Source organism: Amphibalanus amphitrite, unplaced genomic scaffold (genome assembly GCF_019059575.1).
Source record: "Amphibalanus amphitrite isolate SeventyFive unplaced genomic scaffold, NRLGWU_Aamphi_draft 000445F_arrow, whole genome shotgun sequence".
NCBI classification, from domain to species: domain Eukaryota; kingdom Metazoa; phylum Arthropoda; class Thecostraca; order Balanomorpha; family Balanidae; genus Amphibalanus; species Amphibalanus amphitrite.
Genome location: NW_024881939.1, coordinates 454673 through 469675, shown reverse-complemented (window position 1 = coordinate 469675; position 15003 = coordinate 454673). Strand labels below are relative to the sequence as shown.

General features: G+C 47.9%; 1 protein-coding gene and 1 long non-coding RNA gene across 6 annotated transcripts; one reads left to right on the top strand and one right to left on the bottom strand.

Moving 5' to 3' along the window:
- Nucleotides 1-1407: 1407 nt before the first annotated feature.
- LOC122391588 lies at nucleotides 1408-4136 on the bottom strand. The gene is made up of 2 exons (XR_006258375.1): nucleotides 3708-4136; nucleotides 1408-2631 (listed from the first exon to the last, which is right to left on the bottom strand). It is a non-coding gene; the product is annotated as an uncharacterized LOC122391588 (long non-coding RNA).
- An 844-nt stretch (nucleotides 4137-4980) lies between these two features.
- On the top strand, nucleotides 4981-14913 carry LOC122391587 (polyprenol reductase-like). Of its 5 annotated transcripts, none has more exons than XM_043385665.1 (8): nucleotides 4981-5057; nucleotides 6161-6334; nucleotides 6613-6816; nucleotides 7106-7239; nucleotides 7472-7606; nucleotides 8047-8213; nucleotides 13441-13783; nucleotides 14198-14913. In XM_043385665.1, the coding sequence occupies exons 2-7, from the start codon at nucleotides 6168-6170 to the stop codon at nucleotides 13531-13533; spliced, it is 900 nt and encodes a 299-aa protein (XP_043241600.1). In that variant the 5' UTR covers nucleotides 4981-5057; nucleotides 6161-6167; the 3' UTR covers nucleotides 13534-13783; nucleotides 14198-14913. The 5 variants fall into 5 exon arrangements, with proteins under 5 accessions (XP_043241600.1, XP_043241599.1, XP_043241597.1 ...); XM_043385664.1 differs by having other exon boundaries at nucleotides 4981-5152; XM_043385662.1 differs by lacking the exon at nucleotides 4981-5057 and adding an exon at nucleotides 5468-5495.
- Nucleotides 14914-15003: the final 90 nt, after the last annotated feature.

Sequence of the window (15003 nt, the reverse complement as noted above, 5' to 3'; positions counted from 1 at the left end):
CGGCGCGCGGTCCTCGGTAGCGCAGTCGGTAGCGTATCGGGCTACGGATCCGAGGGTCGTGAGTTCGAATCCTGGAAGCGCCGTGTGATTTCGGCTGGAATTGAATGATGTAGAATCTTGAATGTTTGCGTAATCAATTATTAATTGCTAATTGAATGTATCTGCGCACTAATCGGCCCCTAAAACCTGTTATTTAAGAAATTTAAGAAATGAATGTCACGTGCGCGTCACGACTGCCAACCATAAGCGCTACCATATTCTAGTTAGAACTAACTTTTTGCTAGTCCCGACCACATATAGTAGGTTTTCTAGTAGTTATACTAGAAATTCCTACCAAAGTTCGTCCTACCCTTCACTCAATATACCCTGGTTTTCACCGGCGTCCTAACTTTGGACTCTTATAGGATAGGGAGTCAGACCTCTTATAGGATGGTCTGACTCCCATCTGAGGACTCTGTAGGCTTTTCCAATTCTTATAGAATTTTCGGTAATTCAGTGGCGGACACCGAGGCTTCATCAGCTTGGGCTACCCAAGATACCTACCTATAAGCAGGGAGGCACCGGTTCTGACGTCACACGAAAATATCAGTCGGCTGGTTGTGGCACTGCCCCCTGCCGGCGCGACTGTGCTGCCACCTAGCTAAGCCTAGTCAGCCTAGGACGGGACGGTTTTATTTGTTCTCGTCTAGTGGTGCAGCTTGCGACGACACTCGGTCGACATAGCTGTGCTGCAACATACCCCAGGTTCGGAGTCTCTCGGACGGCCAATCCTGTTCCATAACCACAGCTAAATCCCCGCTGACCTTAACCAGGATTGGCCGGACGACGTTATATCTTCGTAGTTCGAGAGACACCGAACCCGGGGATAGTCTATCGAAGCCTTGGCGGCTGAAGAAAGGCTAGACATATCTCACTTGATTTTGGCGTGGCCAGCCTCACTTCTGTAGTTTTGCTTCACAGAATTCTGCGTCCTATTGAGTTTCCGGTTACGTAGTACACGACCACGTTCAGGAACTCGATGTTTTTTAGATACATCACGTAATGACAAACTTTTGGCAGCATTTACATTGGTTGCCTGCATATTTTGGTGAGGAAAAATCGCTATCGCAGTAGTACAGTCAAGACATACCACAAAGGATCAGAGCTAAAGCAGCATTATTAACCAAAAGTGTATTGCATTGATCACCAGCATGTTCGTAAAATAAAATACATCAGGAATAAAGATGACAACCAAGCCTCATGGACACTTATAACAAACATGAACGATAAAGTGGCAACACAAATGAAAGAGAGAAGATGAATCTGCCCTTCGCAATCGTCAACTTAAAATAAAACTTCAAATATACAACAACAGACCTCTGTGCATTAAAAGAACACGAATACACTCGCTTTGTCGTCGACACATAATGGGAACATCCTGGCGGCCCAGCCAAACAGCGCGCCCGCCTTCGAGTAGGAAATAGCAGCGGCCGCAGAAGTGGCCAACAGATAACTACCACATTGTTCGTCACGCCACCTGCACTGAAACGTAACAGCTATTTAATCGTGAAATGTAGCTATCCATCCAAAAATGCTGCACTACACCAGCACCACCGCACAGTTAGCAGATAGGTACGGAACGCAGGTCCTGGTCTCTGTCTCTTCCGAGTAGGGTCTCCGGACCGGTCACCAGCGCCACCATCTCCGCGCGGTAGCTAAAGCACAGCTCTCCGGCCGGGGCCCGCAGTTCCTCGGCCTCTTCGTCCAGCCTTGTCCTTGTTTTGACGTGAGTGAATGTGCAAATGTTTTGAATGATTAGATCAGCAGCCGCGGATACGGATTCTGAGCAGTAATCGCCACGCACTTTGTATGTGGATTGCTCTTAAATGTAAATACAAATACAAATACAAATACAGCCAGACCAGCACGGCTCCCGCCCAGCACCTGAAGACTCCGCCCTCCGCAGATCCGTACGTCCAAAGCCGGACAGCACACAGGGGCAGGAACGCGAGGTGCAGCGTAGCCACGCTTTCCCTTTCCGCCGCCGTGGCCCCAGCCCGGATCGGGCACACGTCCAACCGGAAGGTGACGCCAGCCTTCTGTTGACACGGTGGGATTCTCGCTCTCGCCCAGGCCTGGCGGCCTCGCAATCTCCAGCCTCGGACCGAAGACAGGCGCGCCGGTGCCGAGGCCTTGGCGGTCGCGCGCAGGGGGTCCCCTGATGGTAGAGCCAGCGCCCTCCCCAACAGCCTGGCAGCCAGCGTCCAGCTTCTCTCCTCCATCGGAGAAAGTCGGGCTTCCGCCATTAGTGCGTGGCACGGTGTTGAGCGCGGACACAGGTGATGATGCGGCCGCCTCTCGCAGTCCTCGCTCCAGAAGATTCACGTGCGAGGGGGCGGCCGCCGGCAGCCACGCGACGGCAGCGTGTTCGAGCGCCCCTCGGACGTAACCGATTGGCCACCGTACTAAGGGCACCCTCGTCCAGGCCCCAGCTATTCAACCAGGTCGACGGCGCCGTAGCCGTCACTCGAGCCACGCCACAGAGCTCACGCCTCAAAGCGGTTGGCTCTCCGGTCCTCGGCATCCGGCATCCGCAGTGATTTGGCGTAGCCAGGACAGGTGAGATGCCGGCCTCAGTCATAACCGGAAAGCCTGTAAAAAAAGCAATATGTGATTGACAAATGGAAATATATTGTAAGCATAGAGTTGAGAAATCACGACGCACTGCATTGTGACAGTAGATACTTAAGTGCGATTGGCAGAGGAGGGACTTATTGTAAGAAAACAATGAGCAATTGAGGCATTGATTTGGTTCTGTAGGTAGCTACCTACCCTTCACATATGAATGTGGATGATTTGTACCATTAAGAAAAACCATAGGCGTAGGAGCGGAGGGGGGGGGGGGGGCATGCCCCCACTTTTCAGCTATGCTAATTTTTAAAGTAAAATATTTATTTTTCATTTAAATTCAAAACTAAGAGCAAGAAATGGTTCGGCAAGGTGAGATGAGCACGAAACTGCAAAGAATTTGTTCATAGGGGTATTACGGTTCCCACAAAGTGATATTGAAGTTCTCTGCCCCCCCCAAACTTTACGTGACGTTCCTACGCCCATGGAAAAAACACATTGCATTATGTGCATCAACACTTAACCCTTGCACGAGGGCCACAAAGCCCACTATAAAGCCCACAAGACACCATCTGAAATCAAAGCATGACAAATGATAGCATGTAGGCACCTGACGGCTGACCTACTACATATAACCTACTGGACAAAACATACCACATATATCAATATGTATGTGCAGATAAAGTATGAATGCTAGGTTGATACCAAGGCTGTTTAGCAAGCTGTTTAGTAGGTTGTAGGTATGCTGAAAGGATGAAAGATGGGCATTTTTTCAAAAAAAAATCTGATCTACAGTTCATATGAACATGCAACATGGGGTTAGGTACCTAAGGTTTGATTTTTGTTTTGTACCAGACTGGAAATAATACACGTTATGCCTAATATGTCCGGCATAGTGGTGGGATTGCGCCGAAAATTTCAGCGCATGTCAGGCGTAGGTAACTTTGCATGCGCCGAATTCGGCACATGGCGGCAAACGCCATAGCCTTGATCGGTAGATGTGCACATGTGCTTTATATAAAAAGGGTTTAATTTTTGCACAAATAGGTACCTAATTTTTGGCGCAAATTACACAGAAATTTCAGTGTCTGAGTACCCACCTTCCTGTCAAGTTGATACTTGACACACCATCCTGCTATCTGAGGCGGCACAGGAACCAGCTCAGGCAATTACAATGAAAGTCAACAGTCGTGCAGGAATTACACCAGTCACTCCCCATTAAAATCTGATATCAAGTAATTAGTTAATGACGATAATCCCGCCACCACAAATCTTATGAAACACATCAACATTGACCTTTGATATTCCGAAAAGAAATACCCATCATGATTAAAAGCGAACGTGTTCTTACGCAGCTGTGACATAAGCTGAGCATACGAAAAACACCAGCTAGACCAATTGATGGCGAATAAACCTGTTGATGAAGAAATACTTGTCTCCCATTGGTCTGTGAACACAATCTGCAGGAAACGCAGCTTAAACTACAGTAAAATTTTGCAGGAAATTCTGCAGAAAGTAAGAAAAATGCAATTTAAACATATTTAGCCAATGAGTCTGGCCAATCTGTTGATATATTCCGATAGATATTGAGCACGATCAGTCATTTTGAAAGAATTACGGTCCGACTCTCTTTATTTTTAAAGCAATGACGCATAATATGATTATTGAAAAATTGACAAATATATTTTCTTGGAGGGAAAAGTGGGACTAGCGTTAAGTTAAAAATCAAAATTAATACACTGATCGAGACCTCGCTTTCAAAAGTATATATCAGTGCATTTTCGCATCGAATCTCTCTCAATCATGAACAAACTTGGGCAAAAACAGCAAGATTGCCTGTTTTGTCAATTCACACATTTTCATATTTGGGGGCAATTTTTAAGTTGATGGCCAATGTTTTCAAAGTCAACATTTCCACAGGAAGAAATACAGCTATTTTTCTTCCAAATTCATTCATTTGTAGAGTCCGACTCTCTCTTGTTTTCTCGCAGTTTCCGTTGTGATTTGAGAGAAACGATCATGTGTATCATAAGCGTTTGGCTCACTTCAAGACGGCAGAATTTGCACTTGCATTTTCTGCCGTGTGGAAGACCAGAGGGAGTCAACTAATTTATGACAGAATGTGCTTAAAAAATGACTGGTGAATAATATCTTTTGTCAGTGCCTGACAAATATTTATATTTTAAATCACGCTCTTCAGCTGTCAAGTGAGCTCCAAATGGCCTAAATTGTCAGCTGTTTATCATCCTAGGTCAGCTCAAGGTCACAGACGTCAGCTGAAGAAAGTGGTGACCATTGGTCCTGTGTTGAGCGGACAAACCGGTGTTACCTAGTATTCTATGTACCGTGCCTATAAGGGCTACCCACGGTAGAGGGCTACCTCTTCCGAACGGTCACCGATGTTTTCTCATCGGTGTTCTCTGCGGACTTGGACGTTGTAGGCGGGTTGGGTTGGTTCTCTCTCTATATTTTTCAAAGTCTTTGTGATTTTCTTGCTATGTATATCTTGCTATAGGAACCTTTATTAATAGCTATCAGATTTTCGGTAAGTGCAACAGCATATAGGGCCTTGAGTGCAACTTTTTTTATAAACTTAGTCCAAATTTTTTATTGGAAGGATTCACAAGGACAGCCCCCTCTAAATGAAGCTTATTGCATTGTGATTGACCGGGACCCTGTCTCCTACCCTCTGATCGTGCAATTCCAGTTCTATGGCAGAACCACGGAATTTATAGTCACGACACTGTCGTAGACTATATATTCCGTGGCAGAACTATTTGCCGAACTTAGAGTTCAAAGTTAAAGTGTGCACATCAGCGCGGCACGCACGGCTGGTCCCCTCACTGAATTCGCCTGGCTATGGCCTGCCACCAACAGCAACCATACCTGTCAGGAGGCCCTTAGGCTTAAACGCCAACTTGGTGTTTGCCAAGCGCCCGTTGTGCTTCAAAGTTCTAACCTAGACTGTTGTAACTGGGAGCTCGTGCAGCACATGCTCTCACCATGCGGAGTTCAACGCTCTACCGACTGAGCAACGGAACTGGCATTTAAATCCAAGCAGGCTTTCAAACACATCCTTAAATGCTTGAAAAGCAAGGTTGGCATGGTAATGAATAATAACCCTTTGCTCATAGCTAAAAGAAACCAAAGGCAAATCCAAAATATATTTTTGGTGCTGAACCCTCTTCAGATTGTCTTGATGACCTTCTAGAAGAAGTTCCAGCACCAAAAATGCATTTTGAATTTGTTTTTGGCATCCTTTAACTATGAGCAAAGGTTAGGTATTATTCATTCTTATCACAAAAGTAAATAGCTCTGCTGAACTGCACAATGGTAGGTATATCAAGTCAACAATACAAGTTACGATTCAGCAACGTGATGTCAATATAAAGGATTTCAATCTCTGTTTATCATATTGAAATTATTTCAGGTCAGGGTAATCACTGATTAGGGAATAAGAATCTCTCAAAAATGATTTGAATGCTTGGGAATGGGAAAGTACCTGCTTAGCACCTACCAACTGTGAAATTGACATGCTTCTATTCTATTTCAGTTAAACGATGTATCTCAATTTGATATTCTGGTATTTTCTATCTCTTGCTATTGTAGTAACCATTGTTGGCTTTGTGGTAAATTCTGGCAATGCTCCAGGCCTCTTTGTAAGGCTGTTTATGTATGGAAAGACATCCGTAGAACGGACTGCTGGGCTTATTCAAGTTCCTAAGCGGTAAGTTTAGAAGTTTTATGTGTATCTACAAATAGTAAATATGGGTTGAGTCTATTTAGAAAGATACATTGCCTAATATTTGCATGTGTTGCTTGATTTGATGTATATTTTTGCAGTTTCTTCCTGCATAAGTATTCCAGTCAGCTGAGTTACTTGCCAATAATGTTTACATGAGTATTATTGGGAGCCCATCTGATCAGTTGTTTATACTTGATCATGACCAGACGAAGCGACTGAGCTCTGCATCTGTTGATGCTGTCTGTGCCTGGTGCCCCTAGGTGGTTCCTGCACTTCTACCTGGTGGGCTCGATGGAGGTGACCTTTGTGATGGCCCAGGTGATCCAGGTGAACGTGGTGGGCCGGGCGGCGCCGGCCTGGCTGCGCCACCTGCTGGCCACGCTCACCGACTGCCACGCGCCCTCCTGCTCGCCAGAGTCGGTGGTGCTGGCTACCTGCCTGCTCACTGCTCAGATCTACCGGCGGTGAGTGACGAGTGTCACCCCGGGGAATGAAAATCCACCGGGAAAAGCTGCTCTCGGGAAAACCCGGCGGAAGACAAGCTACTCACGGGTCTCCTGTCAGCAGTTCTCCCGAGGCATGCACAGCATTACGCTTTGCTGAAACGTTCTCCACCCGATCCAAGGCTGTGAGATCTGACCTGGCCTGTGGTATGCCACGCTGCAAATATCGTTTATGAGTACTAGTTAATGAGTACTAGTCTGCTGTCCTTTCCATACCTGAACGCAGTTGACCTGCCGCGCTCTTTGTCAGATTGTACGAGCACCTCTTCGTGCACGTACCGTCCGACACGCGGATGAACGTCCTGCACTACTGGGTGGGAGTACTGCACTACGTCCTGGGCGTGATCGCCGTGGTAGCCGAGGCGCCCGGCTTTGTACTCGATGGTGAGTATCCAAGAGTATGGAGGCTCTGTCGTGGAGTGTGGAGTGGGCTTCAACAGGGTTTTGCTGAAGGTGTGGGGAAATGAGCTGCACTGCAGATCCAGTGCAGTGCGTTGTCTGTATTATGTTGCCTCATACGGTGTACTATCCACTATACATTGAATATTTCCGATCGTTTCTGCCCATGCTGTGATGCTCCGCCGACTGATCGTCTCCGGCCGTCTGTTCTCTCCAGACAGCAGCCGATGGCTGATCAACGTGACCAAGCTGAGCTGGCTGGACCGGATCTGCGGCGCGGTGTTCATGCTCGCCTGGCTCCACCAGTACCGTGCCAACTGCATCTTCGCTGACCTCAGGAAGAACTCGTCAGGTAAGGCCGGGGCCGTTGACAGTGCGGTCGGGCTAACGGCACTAACGATAGTCAGTACTTACATATACCGCTGAAGGCGCTAACAGAGGACAGTATTTGACAGATGACGCCAATGAAAGGTGTTGTCCGGATCGGGCAGTGTGTAAGCTGAGCTTCTTCGACATGGGGCTGGGCATTTGGGACACCGTAACCGTATTTTGTCAAAAATTGTCGCTGGCGTGATTTTTTTCCGATACAAAGCTCAATTCATTCAGCGACAGTAGACCGAAAAGGTGCAAAACTGATTACAATCACTATTTACTGAGTTGGGTTATACAATACACGTTTTGAGATAAAATCATTTGCGGCACCTATTTTTGCGATGATTGTTGTTTTCTCCACACGTTCGTCATGTGCTATATGCGGTCCTCACCCCCCCCCCTCCCTCCACCGTCCCGCAGGAGCCGTGGTGAACCGCGGCCACGCGGTGCCCAGGGGCGACTGGTTCGAGTACGTCTCGTGCCCGCACTATCTGGCCGAGGTGGTGATGTACTCGTGTCTGACGGTCATTCTGGGGCCGCGTCACTTCACCTGGCTGGCCGTGTGGCTGTGGGTCGTCGCCAATCAGGTACGTCTATCACCCGTTTGGAAAGGGGGGATTGTTGGGGATCGGGGCTCTGCCATGTGGAGTGGATGTAAGTGTGTAAGTGTGTGTAAGTTCTTTGTCTTGTATGTTTTTTTCCCATCGTATACACTACACAGCACTATGCCGTTCATTGCTTTAGTCATTGTTAGAGAATATCGCTCTAATGACCAATCAACAAGCCTTGATACAATGGTGTGATTCTGTGAAATTAGCGCATTGTAGCACAGCTGGCTGCCAGTGCTGTCCGCAGATGCACAATTCCATCGACCATCAGTTAATGTTAACTTCATACCGGTCTTCTTATGTTAAACGGCCGAACCTAGTTACTCCGCCCAAATCCATCAGTACCAGATCCATGCCGATCGCCATTTATAAAACCGCTGAGATTAAATCAACCACCAACCTGCCCAAACCAGACCCATGATTTTCAGTACCTACTGCCGGCATTGAACGCCATCAGTTCATCAGCTCCAGCTCAGGCGATGCCAGGTCCTGTCGAAGTCACTGGCCCCGCTTACAGCTGCTACACCCTCGTCGAAAAAGACGTCTGATTGAACAGTAACGGCTCACGTTTTTGCGGACCAGTTTCCGGATACTTTGGTGGCAGCTTCTGTCTCGCCTAGTTTTTGTAGGTGTTTTCCAAAGCGTAATGACATGTCGCTGCTTATCATCACTGATCTGATTGGGTTCTGGACATGTGATTGTTTCTAGCGTACCTTGCACATCTAATGATCATTGTCTTGCGACTTATCGGATCATAGATGGAAAATTGTGCCAAACTGGGGGTGCCCGGATGCAGCAAATCCGCCGCCGCCCTAGCGGTGACCTTGACCTCTGCCGTCCGTTGCGGCTCCAAAAGCCAAGCTGGCGTGGAATTGGGACAGCTCGAGCACCCCCAGTCCAGCACAATTCTCCACCTATGTATCGGATGCTTCGTGTGTATGCCAAACCGATTTCTAAGTAGACCTCGTCGACGTCGTTTCTAAGTTTCGTTTTCTTCCTGATCGGGATGAGGGCTTCGATTACGTTTGAAGTCCGGGTGTCAGTTTGTATGAACACCAAACGTTGTTTACGACAAGCCTTTGCCCTCTCGATCGCTACGCTGAAAAGTCTCAGGGTAGATACAATTGTATTATCCACTGTATTTCATTATCAGTTCCTATCTAAGACCACTGGTTAAGCATTCAAATTGAAGGCATGTGTAGATGATTCAACTCACAATTAACCTGCTGCATGCGTGACTAATATTTTTACACTCGCTAGATCACAGATAACAGTAGTACTACTGTTATCTGTGGCTAGATGTAATGTCACTGTAACGTTTCATGCCCAAGCAGCGCTAAAATAACTTTGTCGATATTTTATACCTCGTGCGATATAGCGGTGAATGCCTTAAATTTATGTCTGTCGGAAAATACAAGCCAGCACTCCTGCTCAATGACTCGATCGCACGATAGCGTATGACGTCTAATGCATGTTCCACGCTTCGCGAACCTGTCTTTTCCATTGTGGGCAGTGTTAGCAGACAGCCACCTGAATCATTGAGATTCAAAACAACTCCACCGTTTAAAGCATGCCTCTTTCAGTTGGACCTAAAACCGGCCACCCGCTGGCCGCGTCTTTTGGTACGTACGTGAGTGTCCACAACTTCCCGGATTGGAGAACCTTTCATCGACTTCCTCGGTCACGTAAGTTGTTCTAGTCGTTTCGACGCCGACCCGGTCCGCTAGAACTCGAAGTCGGGTAGGTCGTCCCGGCCGGGACACAAGAACTGAACGGTGCGCTGCATCTCGTACGCCTGGAAGATGCCCCGCTGCATCAGGCGTCGGACGATCTGTTTGGCCTCCGGCTCGGGGAACTTGGGCTGCCGCGTGAGCAGCCAGAGGAACTCCTTGTGCGTCAGGTTTCCCACCTGCGGCGTGCAGCTGTAGACCACGGCGTAGCGCTGGTAGTCCACCTCGATGACGTTGTAGTTGGCCTGGTCGGTGTCGGGCGCCTCTGGGAAGCCGACGGCCAGTGCGCCCACAGTGGTCTCGTTGGTGGGCACCGCGTACCCGTAGATGGTGATGGGATGGTTGAAGAGGTAGCCGGTGTTGGTGACCGAGATGAAGCCGCCCAGGTCGTCACTGTAGCGTGCCGTCACGCACTTTTGGCCCAGCTGGAATATCGCCTGCAGCTTGCGGTTCTCGTACCAGAGGCCGCTGTAAGCGGTGAGGTTGAAGTCGGTGACGGGCCCGATGTCGGGACAGGGGCCGATGCGGATCTTCTGCGCCGCCGCCCCGGCTGCCAGCAGCAGCAGTGGCAGCGGCAGCAGCAGCAGCAGGGGCTGCCGCGGGGACAAAGACTGGCACTCGGCCATGGCGGCGGGCGGGGCGGTCCGGGCAGGGGCGGAGTCGACCGGCCGGGGCGGCGGCAGGGGGTGGACTGACCCGGCAGCTCTGCCCTCTCGGTGACGGCGTCCCCAGGACCGTCCGTGCCGGCCGGATCGCCCCCGAACGGGCCGGTTCGGCTGGTCATCTGATAACCCCGCCAAAAAGTGGCCTCTCGACCCGTCGCGCTGCCCAGGGGCAGAACTTTAGGCAGAAAAACTCGAGCGTCGTCGGCGCGTCCGACCAGTCCTCTGACGAAACGCCGTCCGATCGACGACTGGCATTGAGTTCCCCGCTGGTCACATTGCCCCAACAGACGGTAAATAACTTTTGAAAATACCAATTTCCAATTTTAGTGTTTTCTGGACCAAAATTTTGCGAGGAATCCGATGGTGTGGTCCCCGAAATCTGAAAAATTTCCATTTTGGAGATAGCACCTATTTTTTTTGAAAAATAAATATTCGTCAGGCTTAACCCTCGCATGTGTGCGGCGTTTGCCAGCTTCTAATGTGTAGGGGGGGGGGGGGGTCGGTTGGACCCCCCCCTTGCCGTTTGGCCCCTGATCGAGCTAGAGCTTCGCGGGAAAAACGAGCGTGTTGCCTGTGACGAGAGGAAGCCGATGATACCCAATTTTAAGGTCCTAGGTCATTGGTTGACCTTCCAGGTCAGGTCAATGACCCAAAGTCGGGAAAATCGGGACCTGTTAGAAAGTCGTAAAGTGTGGCTGCTAAGGGGTTTTTCGGGGTGCTGATCACGAATATCGTGTTAGTTTTGATCACAGATGATGTCTTGAAGCATTTAGACCAGGTCGGGTCAGGTCAGGTCAGGTCAACCAGTAGGCGTCGTGACGGGTATTCGTAGTACGTGTCAACCGCCTCTGACAGCTTCGTAACATGTTACGAAGTCACCAAAACTACTTCGTAAATGTTCAAATGGTTGCTAAATTCGAATTCAGCTCCAAAAACTAGCCTAGAAACATGTAAAACTCGAAAAAGTGACCCTAGGTCACCCGAGGTCACCAAAGGTCAATGACCTGACCTGACCTTCAGGTGACCTTGACACACACGGGAGTAACATCAAATCACATGTTTGAACGTTTGAAACCACGAAAAGCTTGCAAACACGCGGCTAGTGCGAGCCGACATACGCGAAATCGCGATTCCGGCCAAACATAGTCTCGGAAAAGAGGTCACAGGTCAAAGGTCATTTGGGTCAGGGTCATGAAATTTTCAGGGTAGGTGTCAAATTGATCAATGCGAGGGTACTGAAAGTTTCGTTGCGATCGGCCGCTTTTTACGCGAGTTATTCGCGAAAAACCATGGGGGGGGTCCATCCGACCCCCCCCCCCCCTACACATGCGAGGGTTAATAGTAAAATAAATTGGAAATATAATGAGTTAATTTTTGTAACAACACTAGAATGTGTCGAACATGAATTAGAGATATATTTTAGCTGAGATGATACTATATCTGCGCATACATGTACATGAACTAGTACATTAACCCTCGTCGGCCGAGAAGGGGTGGGGCGGGTGCCGGCCTAATAGGGCTTTTCGCGATAGCTTAAAACTCGCTTAGGGCAGACAGCAGAAACTTGGCATACCTAATCTTTTATTCAAGCTGGATCTTTTGACCTCAACTGCGTTTTCAGGTCAGGTCAGGTCACTGACCTATGACGTCATAAATGAGCCTCTGCACGGTCCTCAGAAGTTGCAACTTTGCAACGCCCTCAGTGCCAGAGGAACTTTCACAGGAAGATGAAACTTGCAGGACCTAGTATCCTTTAGAGGTCTCACAACTTGTATATCTTAGATTTTTCCCAAATGTCACATGAGGTCAGTTCGGTCACGTGACCTCACCATAATAAGTCAATGGGGGAAATATGAAAACTGTTATTTTGGCGCCGGAAATGATCTAAAACTGTCCCAAGCACATGAAATCGTGGTTTCATGTACTTTTTGTAAGGTCCGATCATGAAACCACGATTTCATGTGCTTGGGATAGTTTTAGATCATTACCGGCGCCAAAATAACAGTTTTCGTATTTCCCCCATTGACTTATAATGGTGAGGTCACGTGACCGACCTGACCTCATGTGACATTTAGGTTAAATCCGAGATATACAAGTTGTGAGACCTCTGAAGGATACTACGTCCTGTAAGTTTCATCTTCCTGTAAAAGTTCCTCTGGCACTGAGGGCGTTGCAAAGTTGCAACATCTGAGGACCTCGCAGAGGCTCATTTATGACGTCATAGGTCAGTGACCTGACCTGAACTGAAAACGCAGTTGAGGTCAAAAGATCCAGCTTGAATAAAAGATTAGGTATGCCAAGTTTCAGCTGTCTACCCTAAGCGAGTTTTAAGCTATCGCGAAAAGCCCTATTAGGCGGCACCCGCCCCACCCCTTCTCGGCCGACGAGGGTTAATGTACTAGTTCATGTACATGTATGCGCAGATATAGTATCATCTCAGCTAAAATATATCTCTAATTCATGTTCGACACATTCTAGTGTTGTTACAAAAATTAACTCATTATATTTCCAATTTATTTGACTATTAAGCCTGACGAATATTTGTTTTTCAAAAAATAGGTGCTATCTCCAAAATGGAAATTTTTCAGATTTCGGGGACCACACCATCGGATTCCTCGCAAAATTATGGTCCAGAAAACACTAAAATTGGAAATTGGTATTTTCAAAAGTTATTTACCGTCTGTTGGGGCAATGTGTGGTGCTGGTGCAGTGCTCGGACCCGGTTATTTATTACCGTTATTACCCCTGATCCTAGTATGTATATCAGCGCCGGGCCAACTACTGCTGATGCAGCCATTCTGTGTTCGGCAGGTCAGCACCGCCGTCATGTCTCACCAGTGGTACAAACAGAAGTTCGACGACTACCCGAAGCAGCGGCGTGCCATCTTCCCCTACCTGCTATAGAGGGCCAGCCGTCGCGCTATGGTGCGCCGGAGGCGGACGCGTGATATCGCGGGTTGGGAAGCGAGATGAAAATAGCGCAGAAAACAGGAGATTGTCAGCTATAATCAAAAGAATGGAGCATTCGCTCGCCATACACTAGATTTAATAAAACTAAAAAAACAACGGCTCACGAAATCGCTCGCGTATTTTCTCGTGATGCGATGTGCTGATTATGGTTGCTGCGTGATAAGGTCAATGGATGCTGTTAAATGTATACACTAGAGTTGCAAAGTTTTCCCAATGGGCTGCTACCGGCACCGCCCCGCCCCACAAAAATTTTCTGGGATACCGGCATGCTACCACGCCCCAAGCAAAAAAACCGCCAAATTACCGGCATACTAAAAAACCTGCATTCTTGATTCTGGCTTACCCCTACATGAGATGCCACATTTTGGCAATTTCAGTAACCGCCCCACCCAACAGCCACCCATTGTCCAACTTATTACAATTCAATAGCCTCTTACTCTTAGTGTCCAAAGTTTGAATCATATGCTGATAATTTTTTGTGCAAAATCAAAAATACCGGCATGCTACCGGCAAGACATGCCAGATACCACGAAAAAACCTGCGGTAGTGAAAAATTACCGGCATGCCGGTAGTGCGGTAGGGAAATTTTGCAACTCTAGTATACACGAACGTCTTTGATGAGAGCACAATTGCTGTTAGTTGTTGATGTTGCAATTTGCAAAAGCAGGTACCCTGAGATGTTGTGACAGTGCAGCTGTTGGTATGGTGTGTTACACTTGCAGGTATCGCGGGGTTGTCCCCACACTCGACGGAGTTTTCCCGTGGCCTGAGAATATTTTCATGAGCGAGAGGGGCCGCTGCAGGGAGTGCCAGTACCACGCCCACCACGTCTACCCTTACCCCCAGAGAAAGAATTGTGCGTGTTTATTCCGGCCTGAATTAATGCGTATCCGTTTGTACCGTGAAATCATGAAATCATGTTACTGCTGGTCGCCAAATGTTGTTCAAACCTGTGATAGTGCGGCCTGAAAATGGTTTGTACGTTACCGGAAAATCCATGACTTTTTGACATGTATTTTGTAGGACATTTTTTGTTAGTACTTATTGGTTATTTCTAATAGCCATATTAAGTCATGCTACCAATTTACCATTTAGTCGATGTTGTGATGTTGCTCGAGTTTGGACCACCGTTTGTTATCAAATTTCTAGTCTTGTTATTTACTCAGATATTTGTAGATCGTTCGTTTTTCGATTTTCGGACGAGTCATAGTTTATTCCCAGAGTGGGTTGAATTTCGTACACTTCTGTAATAAACGTGTTGGTTTCTATAAGCGCACAATGTGTTTGTTGTGAAAAATATAACCACCTCGTCTCTATGGGGTCTAACACGCAATAGACGTCCTGTTGGAAGTCATATTTGTCCGTATTTATATGATATTGTGTCGGCACTTGAAATCCAGCGCC

Coding starts and splice junctions, on each gene's coding strand:
- LOC122391587 (XM_043385665.1), top strand. CDS start 6,168: ATGTATCTCAATTTGATATTCTGGTATTTTCTATCTCTTGCTATTGTA. Junction 6,335..6,612: donor CTTATTCAAGTTCCTAAGCG/GTAAGTTTAGAA, acceptor TGGTGCCCCTAG/GTGGTTCCTGCACTTCTACC. Junction 6,817..7,105: donor ACTGCTCAGATCTACCGGCG/GTGAGTGACGAG, acceptor GCTCTTTGTCAG/ATTGTACGAGCACCTCTTCG.